The sequence below is a fragment of the Falco biarmicus genome, chromosome 13 (genome assembly GCF_023638135.1).
Source record: "Falco biarmicus isolate bFalBia1 chromosome 13, bFalBia1.pri, whole genome shotgun sequence".
Taxonomy (NCBI): Eukaryota; Metazoa; Chordata; class Aves; order Falconiformes; family Falconidae; genus Falco; species Falco biarmicus.
In genome coordinates, this window is record NC_079300.1 from 20185313 (window position 1) to 20210975 (window position 25663).

Below are 25663 nucleotides of genomic sequence, written 5' to 3' on the forward strand. Positions count from 1 at the left end.
CCTCAGCTGGCACTGCCCGTAAAGAAACCATTCCTCGACAGCCCAGCCTGCTGGTGCCAGCACCTCGTCTCAGCCAAACTCCCCTTGCCCAGGTTGAGGCCGAGCTCCTTGCCGCCCCGTACTGCCGGGCTGTGCCACCTCCGTCACCCCGCCTGCCAGCATTCCGGTCTCATCCAGGCACGAGGGCTCTCCACCCAGAGCCCACCTCAGTGGTCACCAGGCTTTCCACCTTAAAGACCAACGGTGGTGGCCGCCACCGCTGCTGCTGCAGCTGGTGCCAGGAGATGGGTTGTTTTTTCTTTATCCAGAAGAGTCCAAACTCCTGAGGGAAGAAATGTGGTTTATTGCATACTTGTGCTGTTTCTCCAAAGCCAGAGTGCGCCACACATGAGAAATTTTTTGGAAAACGGGCACAGAAAGGATGACTTAACAAGGCAGTGTTGTACTCTGCCAGACCAACGCACTGCCTGCTTCTCCGGTGTTGTCAGCAGCACCGTGTAGGTATGAGCAGCGGAAATTCCCTCTTGTGCTTTGTCAGCTGAGGAGTTGGGGGCTGTCAGTTGGTGTTAAGGATCACATGTGGTTTCCCAGGATTACACTTCTGTCCTGTCACGCCGCTGTGCCTGTGCCGTGATGCCGGAGCGGCAGCTGGCCTCCCTCCGATCCCCCTGGCAGCATTTGTGAGGGGTCAGACCCCAGCACCGTGTGAGGGGACAAGGCCGCAGGCTGCCGGCTTCCTTGTCCTGGCTGCTGAGGACATGGGCACAGCGGCCCCAGCCGTGGGGGCACGGGAAAGGCCAGGGCGGCGAGAGGTGCCCTTCTGGCCAAAATCCTTGGATCTGTCACGCCACGCTGCCAGGACAGGGCCACATGGCATTGGAGGATGTTGCAGCCTTTGGCCTCACTGGCCTCCATCCCCTCACTTCCTCCCTTCATTGGCGGCTCTGCCAGGCTGGGCTTAGCCCCCGTGGGCACCATGGCAGCTGGCTCCGCTTCCCAGTATCCCATCACAGCTGGCTCTGCTTCCCAGTATCCCACCACAGCTGTCTCTGCTTCCCCGTATCCCACCACAGCTGGCACCGCTTCCCTGTATCCCATCACAGCTGGCTCCGCTTCCCTTTACCCCACCACAGCTGGCACCGTTCCCCTTACCCCACCACAGCTGGCACCGTTCCCCTTATCCCACCACAGCTGGCACCCTTCCCCGTATCCCACCACAGCTGGCTCCGCTTCCCCCTCTCCCTCCACGGCCGCCGCCTCTCCCCGCGCTGCAGCAGAGGGGCTCGGGCTGCCGGGGGGGCTCAGGGGGGCGGCTAGGGCAGGGGCACCGGCGTGCCGGCGGGCAGATCTGGGGCGAGGGCACGCAGCCGGCCGTGCCCCCCACGACCGGCCCTACGGTGGAGACACCGTCGCGCCGTCAGCCCGCGGCCGGGCGGGGCCGCTCCCCTCCGGCGGGCTCGGGGCCGGGCCGGCGCTCCCCGCCTCCGCACGTCCCCCCGCCCCGCTCCGCAGGGGCGGCCGCGGGCAGCTCCCCCCGAGGCGGGCTGCCGCGGGGCTCGGCGGAGGGGCGGGCGGGGCGGGGCGGGCCGGGCCGCGGGCCCTATAAACACCGGGCGCCGCCGCGTTCTGGCCGAGCGGCGCGGTGCAGCGCAGCGGCTGCCGCGGTGGAACCGGGCCGAGAGCCGCCGAGGGGAGGTGAGCGGGGGCCGGCTGGCCACGGCGCCGTGCCGCGGGGGCGGCGGTGGTGCCCGGCGCAGCCGCTCGGCGCCCGGAGGAGAAGGGGGGTCGGGGCGGCGGGCGGGCGGGAGCCGAAGTTTCGTTGCTGACAACCCGGTGGCGGCGGGGGGCCGGGCCGGGCGGTACGCGGGTGCCGGCGGCCCCCGGGTGCTGTGCCTGCTGCCTGCTCCCGCCAGCCTCCCGGCGCCGGCTGCGTGGGTGCTTCTGGCGTGGCGAGTTTTTTCTTGCCGGTGGCTTTTTTCGGCAAGCGAGGGGGTGGTTGTGTTTGCCCCCCGGGAAGCGGTGTGCGGGCCGGGAGCCCCGCGCTGTGCCGGGCCGGGCGGGGGGCGCCGCTCGCCGCTGCCACCGACCCCGCGGCGGCACCTCCCTGGCACCGGCCTCGTCGCAAGAGCTTGGGAGCTGGAAGTTGCTCACTTTGCTGGTGCTAGACGGAGCTTGCTTTGCTTGTAGTGAAAAAAAAATTGACTTAACTAAGATTTTCTGTATTGAGTAACAGAGAAACGGGAGAGACGTATTCACAGCCATTGCGGTTCGGGGAGGAAAGGGTGCGTGTATTCTCTAACTGAAACAGCGTTTGGGTAGTGTTGGTGCCATCAAATCGTGTGTTGGAGCAGAGAAGTGGTCAGCTAAAACTCCTGGCTCCCTTCTGGATAACGTGGGAGCGTGCTTCGTTTGCGGAGTGCTGGGAGGACTGGGAAATACGGAGTGAGCCTGGGAGAGACACTCCTGGTTAAAATTATGTTCAAGGGTGTGCAGTGTGGGAGGAGCTGCACAGAGAAATAAAACCTCTGGAGATGCCATTGTGCAAGCAAATAGGTGCCGAGATGTCAGATTTCCCTTAAAACTCGGGAATACCAGTTTATGGCTTAGAGGCCTCAGTGTGATTTTTGTTTCTCTTCCTATTTTTCATGCCTGCGTATGGTTCTGAAACGCGGTTTGGTTTCTGTGGTTTTAACTGCATTCTTGGGCAACTTCCTGGAAGAGAAACCTGGTGGACTGATTATTGTGTTTTTCACTGCGCTGAAAAAATGACTTCTCCCTTCACTTTCTCTTGTGTGAATGTTTAGTAACATCTTACCCCTTGCTGTCCACGGGAACTCATTAGAAGCCTGGTTTTGTAGGGACTATTCAGGAAACATACGTAGGTGTGAGCAGCTGTGCTGTTAGTGTAGCTTTGAAAAAGGGGACAAGCTGCAGAAAACCAACAGCAAAGTGAAAACCAGCTGCATGCCTGCTGAGTGATCAGATAAATCTTTTAAGTGTGTGAGGTGAAGACCAATGCAAATAAAAAGGCAGAGTGATTAGGTAGATTGATTCAAATACATACAAGATGTGCTAGCTTGGAGTTCTAGCACTTTATGGGGTGTGATTAAACCTGTGAGAATAGCAGCTGATTGGCACAGGAGTAAACTTTGAGTAATGAATGCTAGTCCACAGCTTCTTTACAATTATGGACAAATTGTTCATCAGGCAATCTGTCAGCAAATGTTGTCGCTGCTCTTAAGATGCTGAAAAGCTGTTTTTCTGGACATCAGCCTTGCATCTGCTGCCTAGGTATCAGGATGTTATAAAAACTCATCTTTGCTTTGGACGGTGACATGGCCATCACGATAGACAACTGTCTGTATAGCTCAGTGTCCCTCACGTGGGAGGTGATACCACCTCATGTCAGTACAAAAAAGAAAGCAACAGGGATCTGCAGTGGATTCTGTTTCAAGGTGTACACAGAAGTGTTGAAGCTTCTGTTTGGTGTTGTCATTGACAACCAGGAGAATAGCATGTCTTAGTGGCATGCGGAGACTTTTAGTGTGGGTCTCTAAATTGCACAGCCAGAAGTGTGTTCCAGTCCTAAAGCTTCTTAATGGCATACTGCTAGACAGAAAGACATCAAGCAGCGAGCCCAGTTAAGTTGAACTAGGCATTTTTAGCCTAGATTGAACTGTATGTATATAAAAATAACCACCTCACCGTATTGCTAGGAATTAAAATGGAGACGCATATAAATTGCATTCATCTATAGTAAGGGAACAGTTCAGCGGGACCTCTGGCTAGAGAGTTCTGTGGTGGTGGTGGTGGACTCCATATCTACCTGGCTTGTGCAGCCGGTTGCAGCTTTTAATACTTGCTGGGCAACTGCTGTGTTCATGCTTGACAAAGCTGAGGCTCAGTAGAAGGTTTTTCTTGGAAGTTGGAGTTACGGTTGTCTAGACCGCTTGGATTGCTTAATCATGAGCATGCATGAGACAGTATGCTTTTGTAATATTAATTAGGGGGAAATCCAGCCTAATCATCAAAACGCTTCCAGTTAGTTGGTCTGTTAACTGGATTCTACTATTTTTGTAGGGTCAAAGGTTTTATACATGGGAAGACAGGAAAGATGGATTAATCATCACTAATCTGTAAAGTGTTGCTTGATGCAGTCATCTTTGTGTGCCTCTGGGCATCTTCCTAATTGCCTGTGACATAACTTACAAATCACGTTAAACAGCAAAGTGTTAGCCTGTAAGTACCATGTAATTCCTATACTAACCATAACTAACCTTTAAATAAGCGGAGTGATACAAAATACTGCCTTGCTCTAGCTTTGGAGAGCAGGTAACATGGAGTAGCTAATCTCCTACTTATGAATTTAAAGATTGACAGCGTAAGTTAGAACTATGAAAATATAAAATTTTAAGTAAATGGCTTTGGTGTATGGAAATGGGAAAGGTGAATATGTACAACCATGTACATGTTCAGGTGTGTCTCCTCTACAGTGGTTAAAATGAGGGGGTGGGAGGAGACCAGAAAGATGAAAATAAAGGTAGTAGCATTCTACAGCTGTAGCTACACAAACATTTAGGCCGGCATCCTGTGGAAAAGAGCTGTCCTGTGTTCTGCTTTCTCCTGTCTCCTTGCTAGTACTAGGATCTAGTTCAGTACTCAACTACATGAATGCTTCTGTAAGCATAGAGGAGATCACTGCTGAAGCTGGTGATCAGGGACAGGAAGAGGATGGAGCAACTTCAGTGGCGATGCTAGTATGAGCCATAGTTTCATGAGCTGTTTGTCATGACCTTGAAATACACTTATATGCAAACTGAAATGCTTTATCTGTCCTTTAACACCTCTTCTTGAGCAGTGTCTGTGGAAACGCATGAGTTTTGGCAGCTACTGTATCTTGCCTGTGGTCTGGTGTTCACCTTTAATAGCCAGAAACATGCTTCTGCTTGCATTTCCAGGCTGAAATCAGGAGATGACTCATGCTGGGGCCTGATACTTAAACCACTTTGTGGCATATTTATGAAAGCATGTTCATGTTGTGGATTGATCTCCCCATGGTGGGAATCTGTCTTGCTGGCCATACTCGGCAACATGATGAAAAAACCATGTGCTTCAGGCATTCTCCTGTTCTCTTGCTGGGCTTTAGAAGCAGTGGCTCTGAACTTTTTAGTATCTTGGGACCTTGAGAGCAATTATAGAAGACATCAAGACTGACTACCAGCAGGCTCTGAACTGAAGACCCCCGCTCAAGGCTGTGTATGTAGTGGCCTCAGCACGCAGGTGGAAACTTTCTTTTTGAGCAATATTAGTTGTCAACAGACTCTAAGCTACAATTCTAAGCCACATTGGGGTTTCCAGCAGTAGTGCTGAGAAATGCTGGTACACTTTAGCTCTGTTAGTTCAGCTGAGATGCAGATTGTAGCTGATGAACGTGAATTAATACATAGCTTTGACCAAGCTTTGTTTTCTTCTTAAATGCTGTTCTTGTTATTAAATAATTTGAACTTTAAACACCCATTCCTGCAAAAGGGCATGTTGTGGTATTTAGTGATGGTCCTTGCTGTTTCAGAGATGGCTGTGTCACCTGGTCTGAACTGCAAGCTTCTGCTGACCAAAGGTTTTGAGTTGTTTTTGAGGCTGCTTGTTTTGTTTTAATAGGGGAGGAGCAGTCTCTGTTGTTGGCTCTGACAGGTTACAGATACAAAAGCAAGAGGAGAATTGGATGTTTCTTGAACTCTTCTTCCATTCTGGTATCTTCTTACTTTACATCTTTAAGCAATCTAAAAATCCTGCTTAGAAGTTGGTGGATTTATCTGTTGGCTATATGTTTCTCTCTGGCTGTATACCTTCCTGTTCCAGAAGTAGTTCATGGAGCTTTCTCAGCAATGGAGTGGGCTTGAGGCCTCCAGCTGCTCTGGCAGCTCAGCTGAAGAGGCTGCTTTCCCAGCTAATTGCCTGCTTCCTCTGAGGTTCGTCATCTGCGTTACAGAAATAGCGATGGACTGTGCGGAGGCTTCTCAGCCAACGCAGCTCACAGCTCAGCCTGCAAACTTTCAATCTGAACTGAATCAGATGGTTGAATATACCAGGTCATGACCTGCTCTTGCAGGATTCTTGTGCGTAGTTCATACTCAGTTGTCCCTTTTTTCCATGGAAATTTAGGTCTTGCCTTTCCAGAAACCTGGAAAGTAAAGTCGGTGGGATTAATCGGAAGTGAACTCAGGTTAATGAAAAGAGTATATTTTCTTAAATACAGGTCTTCTAAAGAGCTGTTAATTCTCTTGTTAACTGGTTAACGTAAATAGTCTTGCAGATGACTGAGGAGGTGTCTGAGAGTGTACAGTTAGGTACCCAGCACAGTGCTTGATTCCCGCATTCTTCCTGGGCGCAATTCCTACATCCTTACAGCTTCTGTGACTTTGGATGCTTTTGTAGTTGACTGGTTCTGCTTCTGACATTAGCAGGGGCAGGGAGAGATGAACATAAGTAATCTGTATGCTGTAAAGAAAAAATGTAAATATCCTTCTTGGGTACCCTTTAAACTAGTTCTGAAATGGTTGAGGACTCCACTGGAAAATGAATATATATATGTGAGCTTAAGTCTTTCAGTGGTGCTGTCCTGGAGGCAGAAAATCAATATGCTTTTTTCATCTTCAACAACTTTAATCCTTGACTACATTACACTAAGAGCTATGCTTCTTGCCTAGTATTTCAGACAAGAACGGGGTTTCTAAACTTACTTGCAATTAGGAAGCAGTTGTTTGTTAACGTTGTACAGTATGATTGCTAAATAAAAGGCTAGTCACCTATCTGCAGATCTCAAACCACAAGTGCAGTAAATGGTTAGAACAGTGTTCCTGATCTCCCCCAGTATTTTGTCAGATGGTAGCAGATCCTAGTTACAAATGCTTTTAAATTTAAGGTCTTTAGATATCAATGAGTTTCTGTAAGTAAGTACAAGTCCTTATAAAAGCTCTTATTATTAACAGAGAATACTGGAGTTGTTCCAGCTTATTTTTATAGTGAAATGAGTGTATCAAATAACTCTAACTTTTACAGAACTGTCAACACTGTTATTACCATACTCTTACCTCTTGTAGGAGGAAGAATAAGTGAAAACTTAGTAGTACTGAATTAATTTCATTAAGTGGGGTTTCTTCAAGGCTACTTGGAAGACTGAGAGCCTGTCTCTTACTTGTTATCAGTTGGGTATCTCTAACCAAAGCCAGCATAGGCTTTGGTTAGGTATCATGGGGCTGATAAGTTCTGCCATCTCTTAGCTTCCTAGAAGTACAAAAATGTTACTACTACATAGAAAACTCAATTTTCAGTTGTGCTGGTAGCCCAGACCAAACCATAAGGTGTGGAATGGTAGGAACTGGACTTCATAGGGTGTTATCAAATAGGAAATAAAAGTACTTCTTTTGTAAACTAAACAAAAAAGGTGTAAAATCTAAAGGCAAACAGTCATCTGTTTTCTCCTCTGCAGCAGCTCATGTGCCTTGTGAAAATTTCAGTAAAGCTTTGACTATTGGTTTGAGGACTCAATTCCATGTCTTCTAGCTTTCATTATTTTTTACAAACATATTTTTTTTCTTTGCTTGACAGTTCTCTAGGTCTGAGTGTTACAGCTAACAGTAGCTTAACCCTTCTAGAAGAAGGATATGTACTGGGAAGTTCTTGATGTTCAGTCTGCTCCAAGTACAGGTCTCCATGCAGTCTCCAAGTGGCCATCTCAACAGGGCTGCTTCTACTCTTTCAGCCTGGTACGTGCAGGAGATGGGGCATGTGTTGCTGGCCAGCGGATTAAAATTTACCCTGGGAGAAGAGCAGCAAGTTTTTGCTCTGCAGGGGTGTAGAGGTGCAACAGTCCTGGTGTCAGTTGTGTCCTGCAACAGGTGGGAATGAGTAAGTGTACTGGATTTCCCTTTAATATTCTTTAGGGAAGAAAGAGGGTCAAATACTACAGGAGAAGTGAGGGTTAAGGTAAATGTGATGGTAAAGTACCTAAGACACCAGCTGGTGTTAGTCCAGCACCTTGTGAAATTAATTCATAAATCTGTGCTTAAGCAGCCCATTACCAAAGAGTTAATACCCTGTACCTCATTAATGGGAGCTTGCAGTCCTGTAGGTTTGCTGTTGTTTCTTAATGAGCCTGTACTTGCATAGTGAGCATTGTTAATGTACAGTAAATGTGGGAGCTGTGGCTCCATGAGGCTTTTCTTCCACAAAAACTTAAAATGGGAGCAGGTTATGGACCTGCTGCTACGTTTTAAGAAAATGCTTTAATCATTGAACCATTGTTCCCTTCACAGGGGTGAATTGAGAGCAAGAGGGTATAGCTTCACTGCTGTGTTGTGAAACACCACTGTGCTGCATCTTTTTGGGAAACTGGTTCTGCAGCATTAGTCATGATGGGCTGACTGTCCCATGCTGTTTCTTCATTATGTTAAAATAACCACATTGCATAAAGAACTTGTAATCAACAAACCCACTTATTTAATAAAGGGGCACCAGTAAATTAAAAATACAATTTTCTTTAATCTTCCTGATATTGTGAGACTTGATAATAGATCTTAGAGGAAGAAGGCTGTGGAAACTGCTTTAAATACAGGAGTAAATAACACATGGAAAACTTAACTATAGTTGTTGAGCCTACTGTAATGAGCAAACACAGATAAAACTTGAAAATGGTGGTAGAACTGTAAAGCCCTAGAACTCTCTGTAAGCCCCCTGCCCTGTCATTGCAGCAAACTGTATTTGCTTCATGAAGCAGAGCTAAAGTTGTCTCTTGAAATTATATATAAATGAGAGATGTAAGTAAAAGCAAAGGATAAATAAATGCCTATCTGTGTTCTCGCAACTCTAAACAGTGCTTGTGTAGTTGTATGGTTACAATTGAGTGGTGAAATTAAAAGCTGTCTCTGGTCAACTTTACAAGGACCAATTTCACATGTAGTGAACCACCATGTGCAACCACCAAATGCTGGAGAGAGAAAACCAGTCCGGCTTGTGAACTGAAAACTCTAGTTGTGAAGCTACAGTAAGTTTAAATGGAGCTTGTCTCTCTGTCCTTCATGCTAAATAGAACCCCCCAAAAAGCGGTGGTCAGGATTCTTCATATAGAAGCACTAAATTCTAACTTTCTGCTCATGTGGGAACTGTGCTTGGACAAAGAGATGGTTCCTATCTGGGGCCAGCCAGTTCTACAAGCTGATGCTCTGCTGGGAAATTCCCCCTTGGCAGGGGAGGCTGGTTGGACACAGTGAAAAGGAGGCATTCCAGATGGAGGCAGTCCATCTTGAAACAAACACAAATGCACTAACAAAAGAGAGAGAATTGGAAATAGTGAAAAGATTAAGGGTGAGAGGAAAGCCTCAGAACTGGTACCAGGTTTTTTGTATGGTAACGTTGGAACGTTGGCTGTAGTGCCTGAGGTCAGACCAGTATCTTAACATACAAAATAAATGCTTTTTCTAAAAAAACCTTCCAGCTTATCTCCGAGATAAACAGAAATTGTGCACATATTGACAGTAGCTTACCCCTCTTCAGAGCTCTGAGTACTGAGCTGTTTAACAGTGTTTAAAAGCTAGCAATCATCCTTAGTGACGCTCTGCATGTACTAAACCTTCAAGGTATTGAGTAATAAAAATCTTTTGTTGTTAGATATTTTTCATGTGACATCACATGTTGATACAATGTGGCTTTTATTTTTGTGACTGTGGGGTTTTTCTTTACTACTTTAAAGCAGAAAGCACTGGAAACAAGTTATTAGATAAAAGGGAAGAGCCAACATTCAGGATGTACCAGAAAACCCAGAGGAAAACGAAATATTTCCCAGCTCTGTCTTGTGGAAGAAGTCACTTCTGAACTCACCTGCATTCAGACCAAACCCAAAATCATGTTTAGATGTAGCAGAGGCCAAGTGACATGGTAGGAGAGGATGCTGAAGGCTTTAGGATATAAGAAGCTTAGGCAGAAGGGGAGTTGTGAACACCTGTGATGGGGAGAGAAGCCTAGCAATGGGCTTGAGTGTTTTAATGTACTGCCAAGTGTGCATCATCTGAAAAACAAGACCCAGCATGTGACCTTCCCATTGCAACTAGAGTGGTCTCATAGCTTTGGAGAAACAATTGCTGTGTGCTCAGCCGGCTCCTTAAATGACTGTTAACAAGTTTGGTTGAGTATTTATTCAGTCCTGCTGGAGAGAGTTAGTTAAATGCCTGAAGTGAAACTGCTTTCTTTGAGCTCGCATGTCAGTTGAAGTTAAGACTTTAAAATTAGTAGCACAGATGGCACTGACGGGGAAACATCAACATCTCAAGCTTTGAGAAGTCCCTGAATGTTTGTTCCAGGCAGAGTTTCTCCGGGCATACAGGCTGCCCAGTGCCTGCCATGTGGGTTCAGGGGCTCTGAGTTTTTTTGGCTCAATACAGCAAGACCAGCAATGCTGCAACACTGCTTTTCAGTTTTACTCTGTTCAACTGTGCCTGCTGCTCTTTCAGTTACAGCTATTTGCAGAAGTGAAGTCTGGTGTCTAAACTTCCTTATGCTTGATACATCTTTAAAGAAATTGCAGAATCAATCTTGCAGCTGTAAGAATGAGCCTTTTGCTTTATACCTTATTGCTATTGAAGTCAGGTTTCAAAATAAACACTTAGAGGTGCCTCAGAATACTAACATATTAGTGCAGTGGGTGCAGATATCAAAATCTATATACAGTGAACTATTTCTTCCTCAATTTCCTCAAAGTGGTCTTCAGTCTCTCTGAGACGGGTCTTTTCTCTGCCTTGCGTTTTGAAGTTGGATATTTTTTTTATCTTATGGTTTTGCCTCTGTCTCTGAACCAAACTAACTTCTCTTCCTCTTGGGAAAAGTGCAGCAGCTCAGTCTGGCTCTCTCAAAACAGTCTTTCCTAAGCTAGTGCTTTGCTGTAGGAGAATCTCCATGCTCAGCAGCTTTTTGTGCCTGGGGCTGAAGACTTGACTTTTCCCTGCTCCACCAAATGCCTTTCTAGACCCAGATCAAACAGTCCATATTAATGTAACTATGTACTGAGCATTCTGTAAATGCAGGCCAAAAGCATTGTGTCCTTTTTGTTGACATAAATACTTCCATAACTTCAGCCAAAAACTTAACTATGCATTATGTGGGTGATCTGATTAGCTGAGCCTAGTGCGAGTTGAGTAGCTGCCTAGCATGTATGAGGACTAGTGTTTGCAACACTCTAGAGGCTGAGGTCATCTGGAGATTGGTAGCCTGAAGACATTTCGTCATCTGTCATGAAACAACACAAAACTACCAGCACAGATAAGACATGCTGTGGTGCTCCTCTCCTGCCTTCCCCAGAGCTCTCTGGCTGGACTAACTGTCTCAAAATATGCAGCAGCTTAAACTGGGCTCTGCAGTTGGACACGGGTAGTAACTACTAATTTAGCATGGTGTACAGGACTTGGTATGGCGCTGTTCAGCAGGGCAGATGGACGAATGGAGGTCTCAGTATGCTCGCTGTAGACAAGGTATTCCTAATGCAGCTGAATACATGATACTGTCATCTGTTTTGTTCAGAAGTGTTAGTGTTAGGAACTAGATTTGCGTACAAATTTAATTTTTTTTGGTTTTATTACTCTAGGTGCATTTCTCTGTCAGTATTTCCATTTTCTATTTAGAATTTTAAGTTGTGGGATGCTGTCCTTCCTATTAGTTCTCAATCTAAGAAGCAGACAGCCTACCTTGAAGAGGGATTATTTTTTTTAGACCAGCATCTTTCAAAAGCCCACATTTATGTAAATTAATTTGCCTATACACCTTCCTCCTTCTCAGTTAACTTTGTGAAAAAATATAAAGATCATAGGCAAAGAAATGCCTGGCTTGTGTTTTGGCTTTCTGAAGCATTAGATTGAAATTTAACCATCACTATGTTTTTTAGCCTAAGCATTATGAAAGCTTGTTGAAAGAGTGTTGCTATTCTGTATAGCAGGTCAACTGTTTTCCATCCTACATCCTTTTGGATTTTTTTTCTCCTTGTACTCTACTTTGGCTCTTTCTTTCAGGATATGCAAATGTACTTCTTGTTACTGAACTGCATAGAGGCTGGATATTCTGAAATACAGAAGCATTAATAATGTGAATGCCAGTTCTGCTCGAAGATGAAATTGGCTTCTCAGTTAAGTGGTTAAGCTGTGCAGTGGGCATGGCAGGGCCAAAAAGTGACTGCTCTAATGCTGAAAAGCATCTTTACTTTTTTCTCCCTGTGGTCAAAGCACTGCACAACCTTGTTTCACTTACTGAGCAGGTGTCTGCTAGAGATTGTGCTCCAAAATGGAGACCAGCTTGCCTTAATGGTGCAGCAGGAGGAGAGGTTAGGCAAGCATGGGGGAGACCTCTGGGGAAATCAGGTGCAGCAGGTAATAGTTTTTTCCCTGAAACAAAAAAAAGCAAAACTAAAATCCTGTAGCAGTGGCCTTGGGAGCAGTTGGGTTGTTTTGACAAGACTTCACGCATGTGTCATAGGGAAAGTACAAGGCTGCTGGTAGCTGTCACCCTGAGTTTGGCAGGGGCCTTCACCAGTGAAGTAGAAAACTTGGGACTTGCAATATATTGTGGTAGAGGCAGAAGGAGAAATATCTGACTTCAATTAAGCTTGTGCAGATGCAGTAGTACATAAATGACAATGAAACATTGCTTTATTTGGTTTCATAGAAGTGTCACTCCTGTCTCATAATACACTTCTGGCAATGTAATAAGTCAAGGGTGGATGCACTCAAAAGAGCCTGAACTCTTCTGGGTTGCTGGCTGGATCAGATGGAGCTGTCTCAAAAGCAAGGTTTTCAAATTACAGCTCAAATTGTGTGCTTGGTGGTTGTTGCCTGTCACTATTCGTGGTCCCATCACTATGTCAGACAGGCTGTATTGCACCAGCATTAACTTCTTCCCTGTAATCACATTTACTAAATCTCTAGTAGTTGTGGGGCTTTGTGGTTTGGGGTTTTTTTTGACCAAGTTACTAGGTAAAGGTAGAAGTCTGATTAATATTGTGATTAAGAATTTTTGTTTAAACTGCCCCTTGCATCTCTGGGTAGGGAGGAGACATGGTCACCATGCCACCAAAGAAAACTCTTAAACCTAAAACCTAGCTTTTTGTGGGGTGGCAAGTCATACTTGCCTCCTGTAAGGCAGCATTGCCATCTGTGTAGAGCTGCTGCCTGGGAGAGAGCAAAGCCTTCCCCCTAAGAACAGAACTAGAGATTGATTTCATGCTAGTATCAAAACAAATAGGAATATCCTTAACATTTTTTATTTTAAAAGTGCAAGTTCACTTTCCCTGTTAGGCTGCTGGTCTTGCACGCAACCGCTTCCCGCTGTAGGCAGTGTGGGCTGCGGGACAGATGTAGGAAGTGATTTGTGTAACCTGCTTCAGGGGCTGAGGTGGCATTTGGGTTTTGCTCCAGCAGGGCTCCACTGCAGCTGGCCACAGCCAGTCTCGTTCTCCGGCTGAGCTTGAGTAGTGCCAGTTGATGGCTGGTATGGAGCACCTTCGGAAGGAATTGTACTCCAGTGACTCCAGAACTGCTTGAGGGATTAGTAGGTTGATGGGAAAGACTTAATTAGTGGGTGTGCTGTTAAACTGCTTTGTAGGACAGCGTTTTCACTTTTTCTTGCATAACTTAAATTAGTCTGACAGGTTCCTCAGGTCACAGCTATATTAACAGTTGGGTTGGGGGGAGGAAGATGCCTCAACTCCTGCGCTGTTTCATGTTCAGCATTTGGTTTATTCTGTGCTGCAATGGCAAACTGACTAAGCCAGTTCTGTCCCCTGAAATGGCACAGAAGAAAGTAGAAATGCTGTATCTGTTACTTTCAAGTCAAAGTACATGCTATAAAGATTACGTGAATCTGCACAAACACCAGCTGGTTTTCTGATAATCAAGTACTGCGGCACGGTTTGAACTCCCAGCGTAGGTAGGCTGAGCGATGGCAGAGCTCCTTGGCGCGGGACACCCTTTCGTGGGAGTGGGAGGTGGCTGGGAATAATGCCTCAGCTGAAAGGCTCTGCCCACCCGAACGCTGCCTCTGTGCTGGCCTCTGGCTCAGGCTGCTAGAGCCAGAAAAGCAAGTGTGTGGTGCTGAGCAGAGGGCTCAAGGGAAGGAAACACCTATTTCTGGTTTTTTGTGTGGTATGCAAACTGTATTTTCATCAGTGGTATACTGTCTGCAGCCTGGTTAGACTGCCCTGAGCTAGGGAACTAGTTGACTCATCAGTATGTTTGAGAGACTAATGCTGAAGTGTGCTCTTGGAGCACCAAAGTTGGCTCGGTTGGTCTGGAAAGCGAAGTCAGGACTCTTGAACTGTGCAACTGAAACTTCTTAAAACAAAAATGTTGTGATTGAACCTTTCAAAAGTGAGCTGGGAACCTAATTTCTTGAAATAGGAGTTTATTGCATGACTGTTCCTCTAAGTACCTGTTTGCACTCACAAAAAAGGGTTTTGAACACACGTCCATGAAGAAGAAATACAGCCTAGTAGTTACAGCACCCAGTGCGTAAGATTTGGGCTTGATTGTCTAATCAGTTGCTGAGATGTCCTGGACAACCATTGGTGCTGCATGTGCCTCAGTTCCTACGAGGTCATGGGTGTAATGATACTGAATTCTGTTAGGTGTTGGATCTATAGATTGGCCCATTTTTGAATGTGAATTTCCTTCTGCATTTATTAGCTGCTGAATTTTCTTAAATGGAAAAGTACAGGCTAAAATCCAAAACAAACTTTGCATTTTAAAAATCTAAAAGTCTTTCTCTATTCCTGTTATGGAAAATGCCAGTTATGCAGCTAACTCTTATTATTCTAGACAGGTGTAAATTCCCACAACAGAAGGTCTGTTTGCATATGTATACATGCTTCTGTTCACTGCAGAAAATGATCTATCAGATGTACTGTACATCACACTTTAGTGGGCGAGGACCATATCATAAGGCTCTTAGTGCTAATTTATCCTAAAGGGCAGTTCAAATAGAATGCCAAGACGCCAATTAACTGAAACATAAAACTGAACTTGTATATGGTGGGAGGTAGTCTCCCAACTTGGTGGCTTTTGTCCTGTTACATAGTCAATGATATCTGGCTATTTCATGGTTATCTCTGCTTCTGGAAACCCCTAGACCTAAAATACTGGTAGCAGTAAAATGCAGCTGTGGGTCCTGTTGCCAGAGCTCTGTGAATGGTGTGTGGAGCATGTGTAGGACTCGCCTGGCCTTTAGGTAAACAAGAATTTCGGCTGAAAATAAAAATGCTGTACTTGTGAAAGCTGACTTAACTTTCCCCTCTTGTTCTCTTACAGGTAGATCCAACCAGAAATCATGAACAGGCACTTCCCACTTCTCTTTGTTCTTGGGACTTTAACATCTGTATGTTCCCAGTTCAGTTTTTATCCTTTGGAGGAACTTAGCTCTGATGTTGGAATCCAGGTCTTCAATCAGATAGTGAAAGCTAAGCCTCAGGACAATGTTGTTGTTTCTCCTCATGGGATTGCATCAGTCCTGGGGGTGTTGCAGCTGGGTGCTGATGGCAAGACAAAGAAGCAGCTGACAACTATGATGAGATACAGTGTAAATGGTCAGTGATTCCTAAGGTGGCTTTGGGTGTGTTTTGTCAGAATCCTCATGCTGTTTTGAGATGGCTTTCAAAGTGTGGTAGATTGCATCATAAACCAATTAACTCTGTTTACCAAAGCACAAAATGGTCACACTTGAAATTAATTGGCGATTTTAATATTGATGTGTGCATATACTTGAACTGGCTTATAAGCAGCTTTGTTTATGACTTCAGGGCCCTGGCTAGGACTGCCTTCATCCTTGCAAAACTGATTTTCCAGAACAGTGTGGATGGCAGGCCAGTGCCAGCATGATGCGGGAAGGTTGCAGTACCCCGTTTGAGGCTGTGCTGAACAGCCCTTAATGTGCCACTCATAACAGATCACATTACTCTACCTCATGTTGAAAGTGATGCAAACTCTAACCATACGATTGATACTTCCACTTTGATGTTCTTCAGCTTTGTTCATTTGTGTTTCTGCTGTCAGGATCCCTGAATCTGTAGTTCTTGTAGTGCCCTCTTCTTGAAACAGCCGTTTCTGGTTGTCTCTGTGCCTGACACTGCATGCATCTGTATTTATATTCCTCTGCCGATGTCTGCCCCTCGAGAGGGTGTAGGCTGAAGGTTCTTGCTGCTTTACTTTGCATGCTGAGTATTTCTGTGAATGTTTGCCAGCAAGACTTAACATCTTAGTGCCAGCATTCTGCCTTACTTCCAGGAATAGGAAACCTTCCAAGAGGTAAGTGCACGTTTAAATCTTGAGCAGTATTGTCATGTAACACATCCTGTCTTCATTTGCTTTGCTGTTTTGGTTCTGGGTTTGAAGTACAGCAAAACGATTTGTCAGCTTAAGATCTAAGTGTTGTAGATTGAAATCTCTTCATGGGATAATCAACTTTAGGAGCATTTGAATACTCAAAATATAAATACTTGCAAAAATCTTGAAGCGATATACCAACTGGTTCTATTTGGCCTGCAGGCTTTCTGATCCTAACTGTAAGACACAGAGGTTCTCAAACTCCTTAAAAGGTAGCCAGTACCTTCTTACAGAGACTTGTCATGGGATGCTACCTATCTCTTTGCACAGATCTCCTCTACTTTTGTTAATTATTGCCTTACATTCCCTTTGGCAACTATAGCAACTGCTTCTTTGGAAAGGTAACGGTTGAAAAACATTTAATTTATCTTTAGCTGTCTTTTAATGCAATTTAGCAGCAGGAAGCAAAGAGGAGAGCCAGCATCATGAGACCAGCCAGCTCTCCCCGGACCACCAGCAAGTGCTCCGTGGACCACCAGTGGTCCACAGAATACAGTTTGAGAACCTCTGTTATGGTATGTTCTCCAAAATAATTTCTCCATAATACTGGAGAGTGAACATATAGAAACTTATACAAATAGTACTGCTAAAGCATTCATGATATGTGAAACAGCAAAGCCATCTGAGGCTTTTTCTTATATGCAGCTAAGAGAATAACTCTGAATTAATTTATTCACTTCATATCTCTCTGATTTCAAGTTTGTCTACATAAGGAAGCAGTCTGGAAATGTTTCTGCTTAAATTTTACTGGGAAACAGAGGGAGCCCATCAATAACTGCTACAAAACCAGCCACCCAGGGATCCTGTTCAGTGTAATGGTTGAACATGAAGTTGCCTGCCTGGCGATAGCTTTCCTGTGTAGACAAGCACTCATTCATAAGCTGTAACAACGGGAAGAACTGGCTATGGTGAACATAGCAGTTCTTCTGTGCTGCCATATACCTTCTCTCAGATACGGTGAAGGAGCTAGCAAGCACTCAATATGAGCTGCTTTCAGGTCCTAAGGATCTTGACTGTAAGCACTGGTACCTACTGTTTTCCCTTTTTTCTGTTTTTTAAAGGCAAGCTCATGTGTTAAGGGATTGATTCCTGCTTGTAGCTAATTTAGGCCAGGGCCTAGTCTTTAAGGAACCTAAGGCTGCCAAGATTTATGAGGTTCGAGTAAGGCTTCCTTTATTTTCCAGTAAACGGGAAGGAAAGATGATGAGAAAACAACTTTTGCTTTGCACTCTGAGGTTCAAGACCACCTGTATAATCTTGCAGAGCTGTTGGGTCTGAGTGAGCAGGCTGAGCCCTTGACTTTGTCACAGTCACAGAAATGGCAGGTGACCTGGGCATATATGATACAAAAGACACTTCAGAACAGTCTGTTCTATGGGAGAGTGTGGTTAAGTAGCTCTGCAGTAAGACTTGAACCTTGGTATTATCCCCAGCCTGTCTGTAGCATTCCGAGCAGGCAGCTAGAGGGACAGCTGGCATAACAGTGAAGGTTGTCTTTTCGCTGGGAAACAGTAGTGTGCTTCAGATGAGATATCAGAAATGGGTATTTTGGAAGGCCTCTCAGAATGCCTGCTTTGGTCTCCTTTTCTAGTCTAGCGCTTAATGTCTGACCTTTCATGTAATTAATAGTTGCATATAAGCTAACTGTTTGTTCATCATCTTATTCTAAATTAAACTTGCTGTTCTTTCCAACTAGGAGTTGGTAAAGCGTTAAAGAAGATAAACAGGCTCATAGTCTCAAAAAAGAATAAAGACATTGTTACAATTGCTAATGCAGTGTTTGCAAAGAGTGGCTTTAAAATGGAAGTGCCTTTTGTTACAAGGAACAAAGAGGTGTTTCAGTGCAGTGTCAAGAGTGTGGACTTTGAAGACCCAAATGCAGCATGCGATTCCATCAACCAGTGGGTGAAAAATGAAACGAGGGGTGAGTATTGGCAAGTGCTTTCTGCGTGTGGCAGGGTGGTGTCCGAAACATCTCAGACTCACATGGAAAGATGGGGAGGTAGAAAAAGCTCTGTTGCAGCTGAAAACAGTCTTTAAGCTGGCATTAGTGTAATGTTTTAGAACTGGTGAGCAGGAATGGGCAGTCTCACTGCCCCAACAGGTGTGCCTGTCTAGTGGCCTTGAGGATTGTACATAGTTTGTGTGTCCATCTGCCCATGGTATCAGAGTTGCTTCTACTGCTCTTTGCCTTCATACAACTGGTGAGAAATCCAAGCAGAGTTCTCCTGGGGCTGTGCTTTCTCAAACATAAATGTGCTTTCAAGCAAGTCAGACATTTGACTCAGTAAATCAGACTCATGGAAAGCTGTAGAGCAGTTCAATTTTTGCTCTTGCTGCCCTAAACCCTTACAAGGTATGGCAATGTTCTTGGGAGTCATGTTTAATAGAAGATTGTTAATTAACCCTGCTGTGACAGAATTCCTCCTGGTTAGAGTCTCTTGGCATCTAGTTGTCAAGCTTTACATATGCTAAAGCCAGAGATCATGTTTTACAACACATTCATAGTCTAGGTGAACTACATGTTAAAACCGGTGCCTCCTGGATGTGAGGAGTATGTTAATGATGTTGGATGTGGTATTTGTGTATTTGTGAAATGGGGCAGTCAAAACTCTTTCTCTACCATATCACCAGTTTTGCATAGCAATGTTGCAAGCAGTGTGTGAATGGGGAAGTGCTTCATCTGAAACTGTTACTGCTGTAACATAGTCTTCGATATGCTCACCTGCTGAAAAGTGTAAGGCCCTGTTAGTTACAACATCAGCCTATTGATTAGCAAGGTATACTTGCTTTCTAATTATCCTAAAGGTTTACTTTTTGACAAAGAATACAGCTGGCTTTATGAACCTTATATGTGTTGCCCTGTGAGGAGTTGGCACCCTAACAAATCTAGAGGCCTAAAATAGTATGTGCTTCAGGTTCTTAAAGAGCAGTTGTCCAGTGTTGACAGCAAATACTCAGACTTTCTTTTTCTTCTAGGTATGATTGATCAGGTTGTAGCTCCAGATGATATTGATGGCAGTTTGACCAGACTGGTTCTAGTAAACGCTGTGTATTTCAAGGGCTTATGGAAATCACGATTTAGACCTGAAAATACAAAGAAACGTCCATTTTATGGAGCTGATGGGAAGACCTACCAAGTTCCTATGCTGTCCCAGTTATCTATCTTCCGCTGTGGTAAGCTCGGTAACTCCCACTACTATCAAAATGATTATAAAATTTTCTTTTTCTTCCAACTGAAACAAGTTTGCTGTACATGTGGTTTAATGGTATTGCTTATTCCAGCTGATGTAGGAGGGTTTGTGTTGAAGTATCTCATACTGCTGAGGTATAGATGAGCTTGCTGTGCAAGGTATTTAACAGTTGCTTAAAGCTGAATACTCTGTCAAAGTACTTGCCTTACCCTGTTGTCCTTTAAAAAGGAAAATCTGAAGTACTCAAACTGAGAAGTTTGCAGTAAGAAGAAATCCTTATTTTTTTTAAGAGGTGAGAATAAAGGAAAACTGCCAACAGGAACAGAACCCTGAGGTTTATCTGGTGATCTGTGTATGAAAGAAAGATTGAAGTCAAATCAATCTGTAGTTTACTGTATAATAAAGAAGCAGGACTTGCACTGTCTGTAGTCCTGTGGGAGCCAGAGAAGCACGGGGTTAGCATGTTGGCTATATCTCTCAAGGTGTGAAGCTGCTCTTCAAATTTAAATTGAGTCACTAGTGAAAAGAAGTTCAGCAGGTTCAGCCAGACTTCCATCAGAGACTCTCAGAGCTGACATAGGCGGCTGGATGTGACTGACAGTGTGCTTCAGCACTTCAGCATTGCAGCCCTGTGGGGATTTTATTGGTCAAAGATTGAAGCTGTGATAAAAGGACGTTTTCTCTTGCATCCTTCCAAGAATAGAGCAGTGCTGCCTGGAACTTGCTTCCATACGTGCTAAACACAGCCTGAAAAATAGGGCTGAGAATACAACTTCTTGTAAGTCAAAAAACAAAGACCCGCTGTGCTTTTAAATGCTTAATTTTACTGTCAATAGTGCTCAACTAATACTATAGACTTGTGTTGAAAGTAAACAGCTGTAACACTGTCTCAAACCCATGTATTAAAGCAGATATAATGTAATACTTTGAGATAATAGCTGGAAGCATTAGCTGGGCGAGGTGGGGAAGCCTATGGCAGCATATACTAATCTGTAGAGTTTGAAAGAAGTTCATAGCTTAAGACAGGCTTTGGCAAGACTATTATCTTAAAGGCTTTTGGCTTTGGATTCTAATGCTGGGTCAGCACTATGTTGGCCTGTGTTTAAGCTAGAAAAGCTATTTAGGCTAGAAAGGAACAAGAGAAATATGGCTGAGTTAAGGCTCATTTTAGGTTGGGTATCTCAGGATTTCTTAATGCAGGACTTCTATCTTATTAACGCTTGCAAATGGGTCTGTAAAAGCTTAAGCATCTTAAATCCCATCAGTTGACTGTGAAGATGAACTCCCATCCTGTTTGATATGCCATGGTAGTAACAATAGTAGTTTGCAGCACATCAGGGTACTTTAGTGTTGGATAGTTTGCCTTTTGTTACTGTCCTGTAGCTGACTTATGCAACCAGTATTTTGATCTGTAGGCCCTTCTCTGAGAACTACTGTCATAATAAAAAGAAACAATCAAACTACCAGGCCTGACACGATTACTGTAAAAAAAGTGCAATGTTGCCAGTTTTCTAGCAATATGAGCTCAGTCAAGGCAGGTTGCATGGTGCTGGCAACAAAATTAAATTCCTAATGAAGATGTTGATTTGTCAGCCTGGGCTGACAAGTGCAGGCTTACATGAAGAAAGTGGAAAGATAATAAGATCTTATTGCTATCCAAAAACTCTCCCAGAAACCCTGTCTGTAGTTAAACTGACAAGTTTTCACTTGAAGCTCCTATAATTCTTCCCAGTCATGTACCAGAAATCCCACAGTAAGCAAAGGGAGCTTGGAGGAGAGGGTTGCTCAAAGACAGTCTTCCCAGCACTTGCTGTAACTCTTGGAGACATTGCTATCCTTCTCATCTAACTGGCCTCCTGCACTGCCTCAAAGTGGCTGCTCTCCACTACCTTGAAGGGCTGAAGACTGCTTCCTAACGAGATCCTTATTAAGCAAGAAAATGAAGTAAATGCAACAGACTACTACAAGCAGGAGCTCTTCCAATAACTCCTAGAGGAAAAAGATCTTCTCTACTAGTTCTCTTCAGTTTGGAAAGATGGTCTGGGGTTTGTTGCTTCTTTTTGTTTCTCAGTGCTCAGTTGGTTCTGGAACAGTTGGTATCTGAAGGAGAGCTGATTTACAGACCTTGTCATTTCTGACATAGCTGGCTTGCCACTCCGGGCAGATGAGGTTTGCTTGGGAAGCAGTATGTGTGTCAAACTCAAATGAGTATTTGCTTCATGGTGTCATCCTGTCTTTGCTTTTTGTCAAACTAGCGTCTGTACAGAGCCCATACAGTTAGAAGTGTTGCCTGCCTTCCTGCTAGGCAGTCTTGACTTTTTAGAGTCAGTTCTAATACGTGGGCAGAGCTTTCATAACAGACTGTTATAGCAGTAGGTATCGGAAGGTAGAATAGAAATTTGAGGCTGTAAAAATAAAAAAAAAAAAACCAAAATGATGGCTCATCAGCTTTGCTTATTTTTTTAGGCACTACAAGTACTCCAAATGAGCTGTGGTACAATATCATTGAGTTGCCATACCATGGTGAAATGATAAGCATGTTGATTGCTCTGCCTACTGAAAGCACAACGCCACTCTCTGCTATCATTCCCCACATCAGCACAAAAACCATAGGAAGCTGGATGACCACCATGGTAGCAAAAAGAGTGCAGGTTATTTTACCCAAGTAAGTATTAACATAACCAATTTCTCTTTCAGGGAATGTTTTGGGGATCATATACATATCTTTTCTGATATAGAAGCAAGAGTGCTTAAGATAACTTTCCTTTGTGATACTGATGTGGTTTTTTGTGTGTTCCAACAGATTTACAGCAGTAGCAGAAACAGACTTAAAGGACCCTCTGAAAGCACTTGGTATTACAGATATGTTTGACCAGTCAAAGGCAAACTTTGCAAAAATAACAAGTAAGTTATTTTTTTGGAATCCATAGTGGTCCTTGTTGATAGTTTCTGGCACTGAATAAAGTGCTGTTTTTACCAGTGCAGTTATTGGTTTTGTCTTGGATAAGTGTTACCATGACATTGGAGCTAAGTTCTATTTTGTAGCCAGCCAAGCATGGCTGCTTGCTTCTGTTGAACTCTGCAGTGGCTTTTTTCCCCTTGTCTTGCATTAAAGCAATAAATCATGTTGGTCAGCTTCATAAGACTTGTTGTTACAACCTGAGGGTCTCAAGCATTGTCTAAAATCTATGGCAGGACTTCTAACAATACTGTACTTTAGAGCGTAATAAACGCTGCAACTGCAGTATTTAACTTCTCCCTCAAGTATGTTTGGTGACTTTCTTGAACTGTAGGAAAGCTCAAGGACTAAATTCCCAGTCTAAGGAGCTGAACCAACACAGAGCTGTAAATAGTCTGAAAACAAATTGTACACTTTTTTGAACTCATGGCTCTAAAATGCCATTTTACTTCTATTCTCTGCTTCCATTAAACTCCTGATGAGCTTCTACAGAGAGATCTAACAAAAAAACCCTGCTTCGTGCTGGTTTAATTTGAAAACAAATTCCTGTTTCATTGACAGCAAGGTGTCTTGCTAGTGCTTTTTTCTCCCATGATGCTGAGATAAATGGAATTCAAGTAAACAAATGACTGAAAAAATATGCTAATTAAAAGTCCACTTGCATTTTTAATTTTAACTTAAACCATCAAATAAGAAAAATTAGTAAATGCAGAGGAGTAAGATGTTGTTCTCTATTTTTTTGTAATTACAAAAAATGATTGTATTCAAAGGTATTACTAGCAGTGTTTTTTTTGCTGCAGCTTCAGGATTTCGGCAGGATTGCAGTAGCTTTATTATTCTGAGCCATGCTAGAATGGCTACTAGCCACGGTGTACGTCGGGACTCTTGCAGCTAGCTTTACTGAAAGTGCTGGTTTTGTTTGGTTTTTCAGGAACAGAAGGTCTTCACGTATCTCATGTTCTGCAAAAGACAAAAATTGAAGTCAGTGAAGATGGAACCAAAGCTTCTGCAGCAACAAGTAAGCAACTGTACCGATAACTCAGACGCAGGAAAACTGTATAAGGCTATACCACTAAGTGAAGATAGCCCACTTTGAGACCATTATGTGAATGTGCTCTGACTTGAGATCCATTGATTTTTTTTAGGCAATTCCTCAGAAAATCCCAACTTGCCAATACTGATCAGACTATTGATATACTCTAAGAAATGTAAACAGGCTTATTTTTTAGAGAAGTGTCTTCTGATCACTAATGGTTTGGCCACCAATGTAATGTCCTGGCAAGGTGGCAAAGAGGACTAAGCTACCACATCCTCTGGGTGACAACCTTCCTTCCAGCTTTCTGTGGGCTTTGTGTTGTGTCTTTTAATACGGTTCCTATAAGAATAACATGTGACCTGTGTGGCTTTAAATGTCCAGGTTGGAGGGTTTTAGGCATTTTATCTCTACCTGTGCAAGCTTCTAGTAAACACTAGGAAACCTCACTTTGACAGAATATATAATGTGTTGTTACTTGTTTCTCTAACTTCTAAACCTTCTCTTTCCTGCAAGCTGCAATTTTAATAGCCAGGTCATCCCCTCCTTGGTTCATAGTAGATAGGCCATTTGTCTTTTTCATCCGGCACAATCCTACAGGTAAGGAGCATTTGTATGTACTTTTTGGCTTAGAAGTTGGGTATCAGCTATGCAATAGGAACAAAAGTCTGGAGCTACTGAGTAACTATTGCCTTAAAAAAATTCTGCAAGTATTTTTTTATGCCTTTAATACTGGGTTATTTTACTTGGAATACAACTCAGAACAGGAAAAAAACATAAATATTGGCTGCCAAGTTAACAGAAATAAGCATGGCAGGTTCATGGGTACAAAAGAACAGTCTGTAATAGTCATAGTTTTCCTGAATGGAGAGGAAATAACTGAGTACATTGGTGAATAGGATCCAGCTTTCTGATGGACAGTAATATAGTGCTAGGGCAAAGGCTAGAATAGGGGCTTCAGGGATCTAGGGAGTTACACCAGCCTGTTGTGAACAGAAGTCAGTGTTCAGGCAAAGAAACAATGATCGCTATGGGTTGACTCTCAAAGAGCAGAGCTGTCCCAGTTATTTTGAGTAACTCTTCCGCTTCTTGCAGTGATGTGTGGATGATACTACTAGTTAGTAAGGAACAAGGTGCAGCTGCCAGCACTAGGGGAAGAGTAGGCTCCTGGCAGCTGTCCCCATCCTGAGGCTCCACAGAGCATCAACAGAACTGTGTGTCTCTAGAAATATGAGCTGGCCACCTATCCAAACATACGCTTCCCTGGGCTCACAGACTTGAGGGAGGCTAGACGAGACTGTGATGAGGTAGCTCAGCTGTGCTGTGTGACTTTGTTAAACTTTTCCGTGAAAGAACAGTATTTACAGACTGTAGTAATCCTTGTTTTCATTTCATCCCTCAGGCACAATCTTGTTTATGGGACAAATAAACAAACCTTGAATGTGGAAAAGACTTTCTTCAAGAAGTAAACACTCCTGTGACACACCCCAGTTCTGTTAAATATTTTGTACGCTACTCTTTGACTTCACTCAAGAGCTAGTTTTAACTGCTGACTAGGTTTTGAAACGGGAGTCGATGTAGTTCTGGCTTTGGGGGGAAAATACAGATTGAAAACTACGGTATTTCTTCAAAATGTCTAAAAGATTCTCTAAACTACTGAATGGTTACCTATGCTAACAAACTTTTGAGCTTTTTCTGTATCTACTAAGAATTTTACGTATGGCTTTTGTGAGAGGATTTTAACAGAATGATAGATGTTTCTATTAATGTTGGTTTCTTGTGTGTGGAAAGTCTAACTTTTGTAATACCACTTATCAAGACTACTTTTTGTTCTTGAGTATCTTGGTACCTGGATATTCTTGGTAGAAATAGATTAAAGTTCTAGCAATTTTTATATAGTGCATGTATCACTGAGAGTTTTAAAACTAATGTGGTGTTCGATACACATCGCATTGTCTGTCTTATTGTAATGTAAACTTGTCATTGCTAGTATACACTTTCTATTGGATTTAAATTTTATATTTGTTTTTGTACAAAGGAAAAAATAAAAGTGCATTATGAACAGTCA

The 25663-nt window shown here is 43.7% G+C and overlaps 1 protein-coding gene across 4 annotated transcripts; it reads left to right on the forward strand.

Moving 5' to 3' along the window:
* Positions 1-1545: 1545 nt before the first annotated feature.
* SERPINE2 (serpin family E member 2) lies at positions 1546-25663 on the forward strand. Of its 4 annotated transcripts, XM_056358826.1 has the most exons (11): positions 1553-1695; positions 4081-4239; positions 15339-15613; positions 16805-16924; positions 18106-18333; positions 19389-19586; positions 22070-22268; positions 22407-22507; positions 23494-23580; positions 24112-24195; positions 24998-25663. In XM_056358826.1, the coding sequence occupies exons 3-11, from the start codon at positions 15358-15360 to the stop codon at positions 25033-25035; spliced, it is 1311 nt and encodes a 436-aa protein (XP_056214801.1). In that variant the 5' UTR covers positions 1553-1695; positions 4081-4239; positions 15339-15357; the 3' UTR covers positions 25036-25663. The 4 variants fall into 4 exon arrangements, with proteins under 4 accessions (XP_056214800.1, XP_056214802.1, XP_056214803.1 ...); XM_056358825.1 differs by lacking the exon at positions 4081-4239 and having other exon boundaries at positions 1546-1695; XM_056358827.1 differs by lacking the exon at positions 4081-4239 and having other exon boundaries at positions 1546-1695; positions 16808-16924.

Bases quoted from the DNA above. Each gene is read 5' to 3' on its own strand.
- SERPINE2 (XM_056358825.1), top strand. From the start codon at position 15,358: ATGAACAGGCACTTCCCACTTCTCTTTGTTCTTGGGACTTTAACATCT. The intron at 16,925-18,105 runs GTATGTTCTCCA...CTTTCCAACTAG, and splicing joins GTTTGAGAACCTCTGTTATG to GAGTTGGTAAAGCGTTAAAG. The intron at 19,587-22,069 runs GTAAGCTCGGTA...TTATTTTTTTAG, and splicing joins GTTATCTATCTTCCGCTGTG to GCACTACAAGTACTCCAAAT.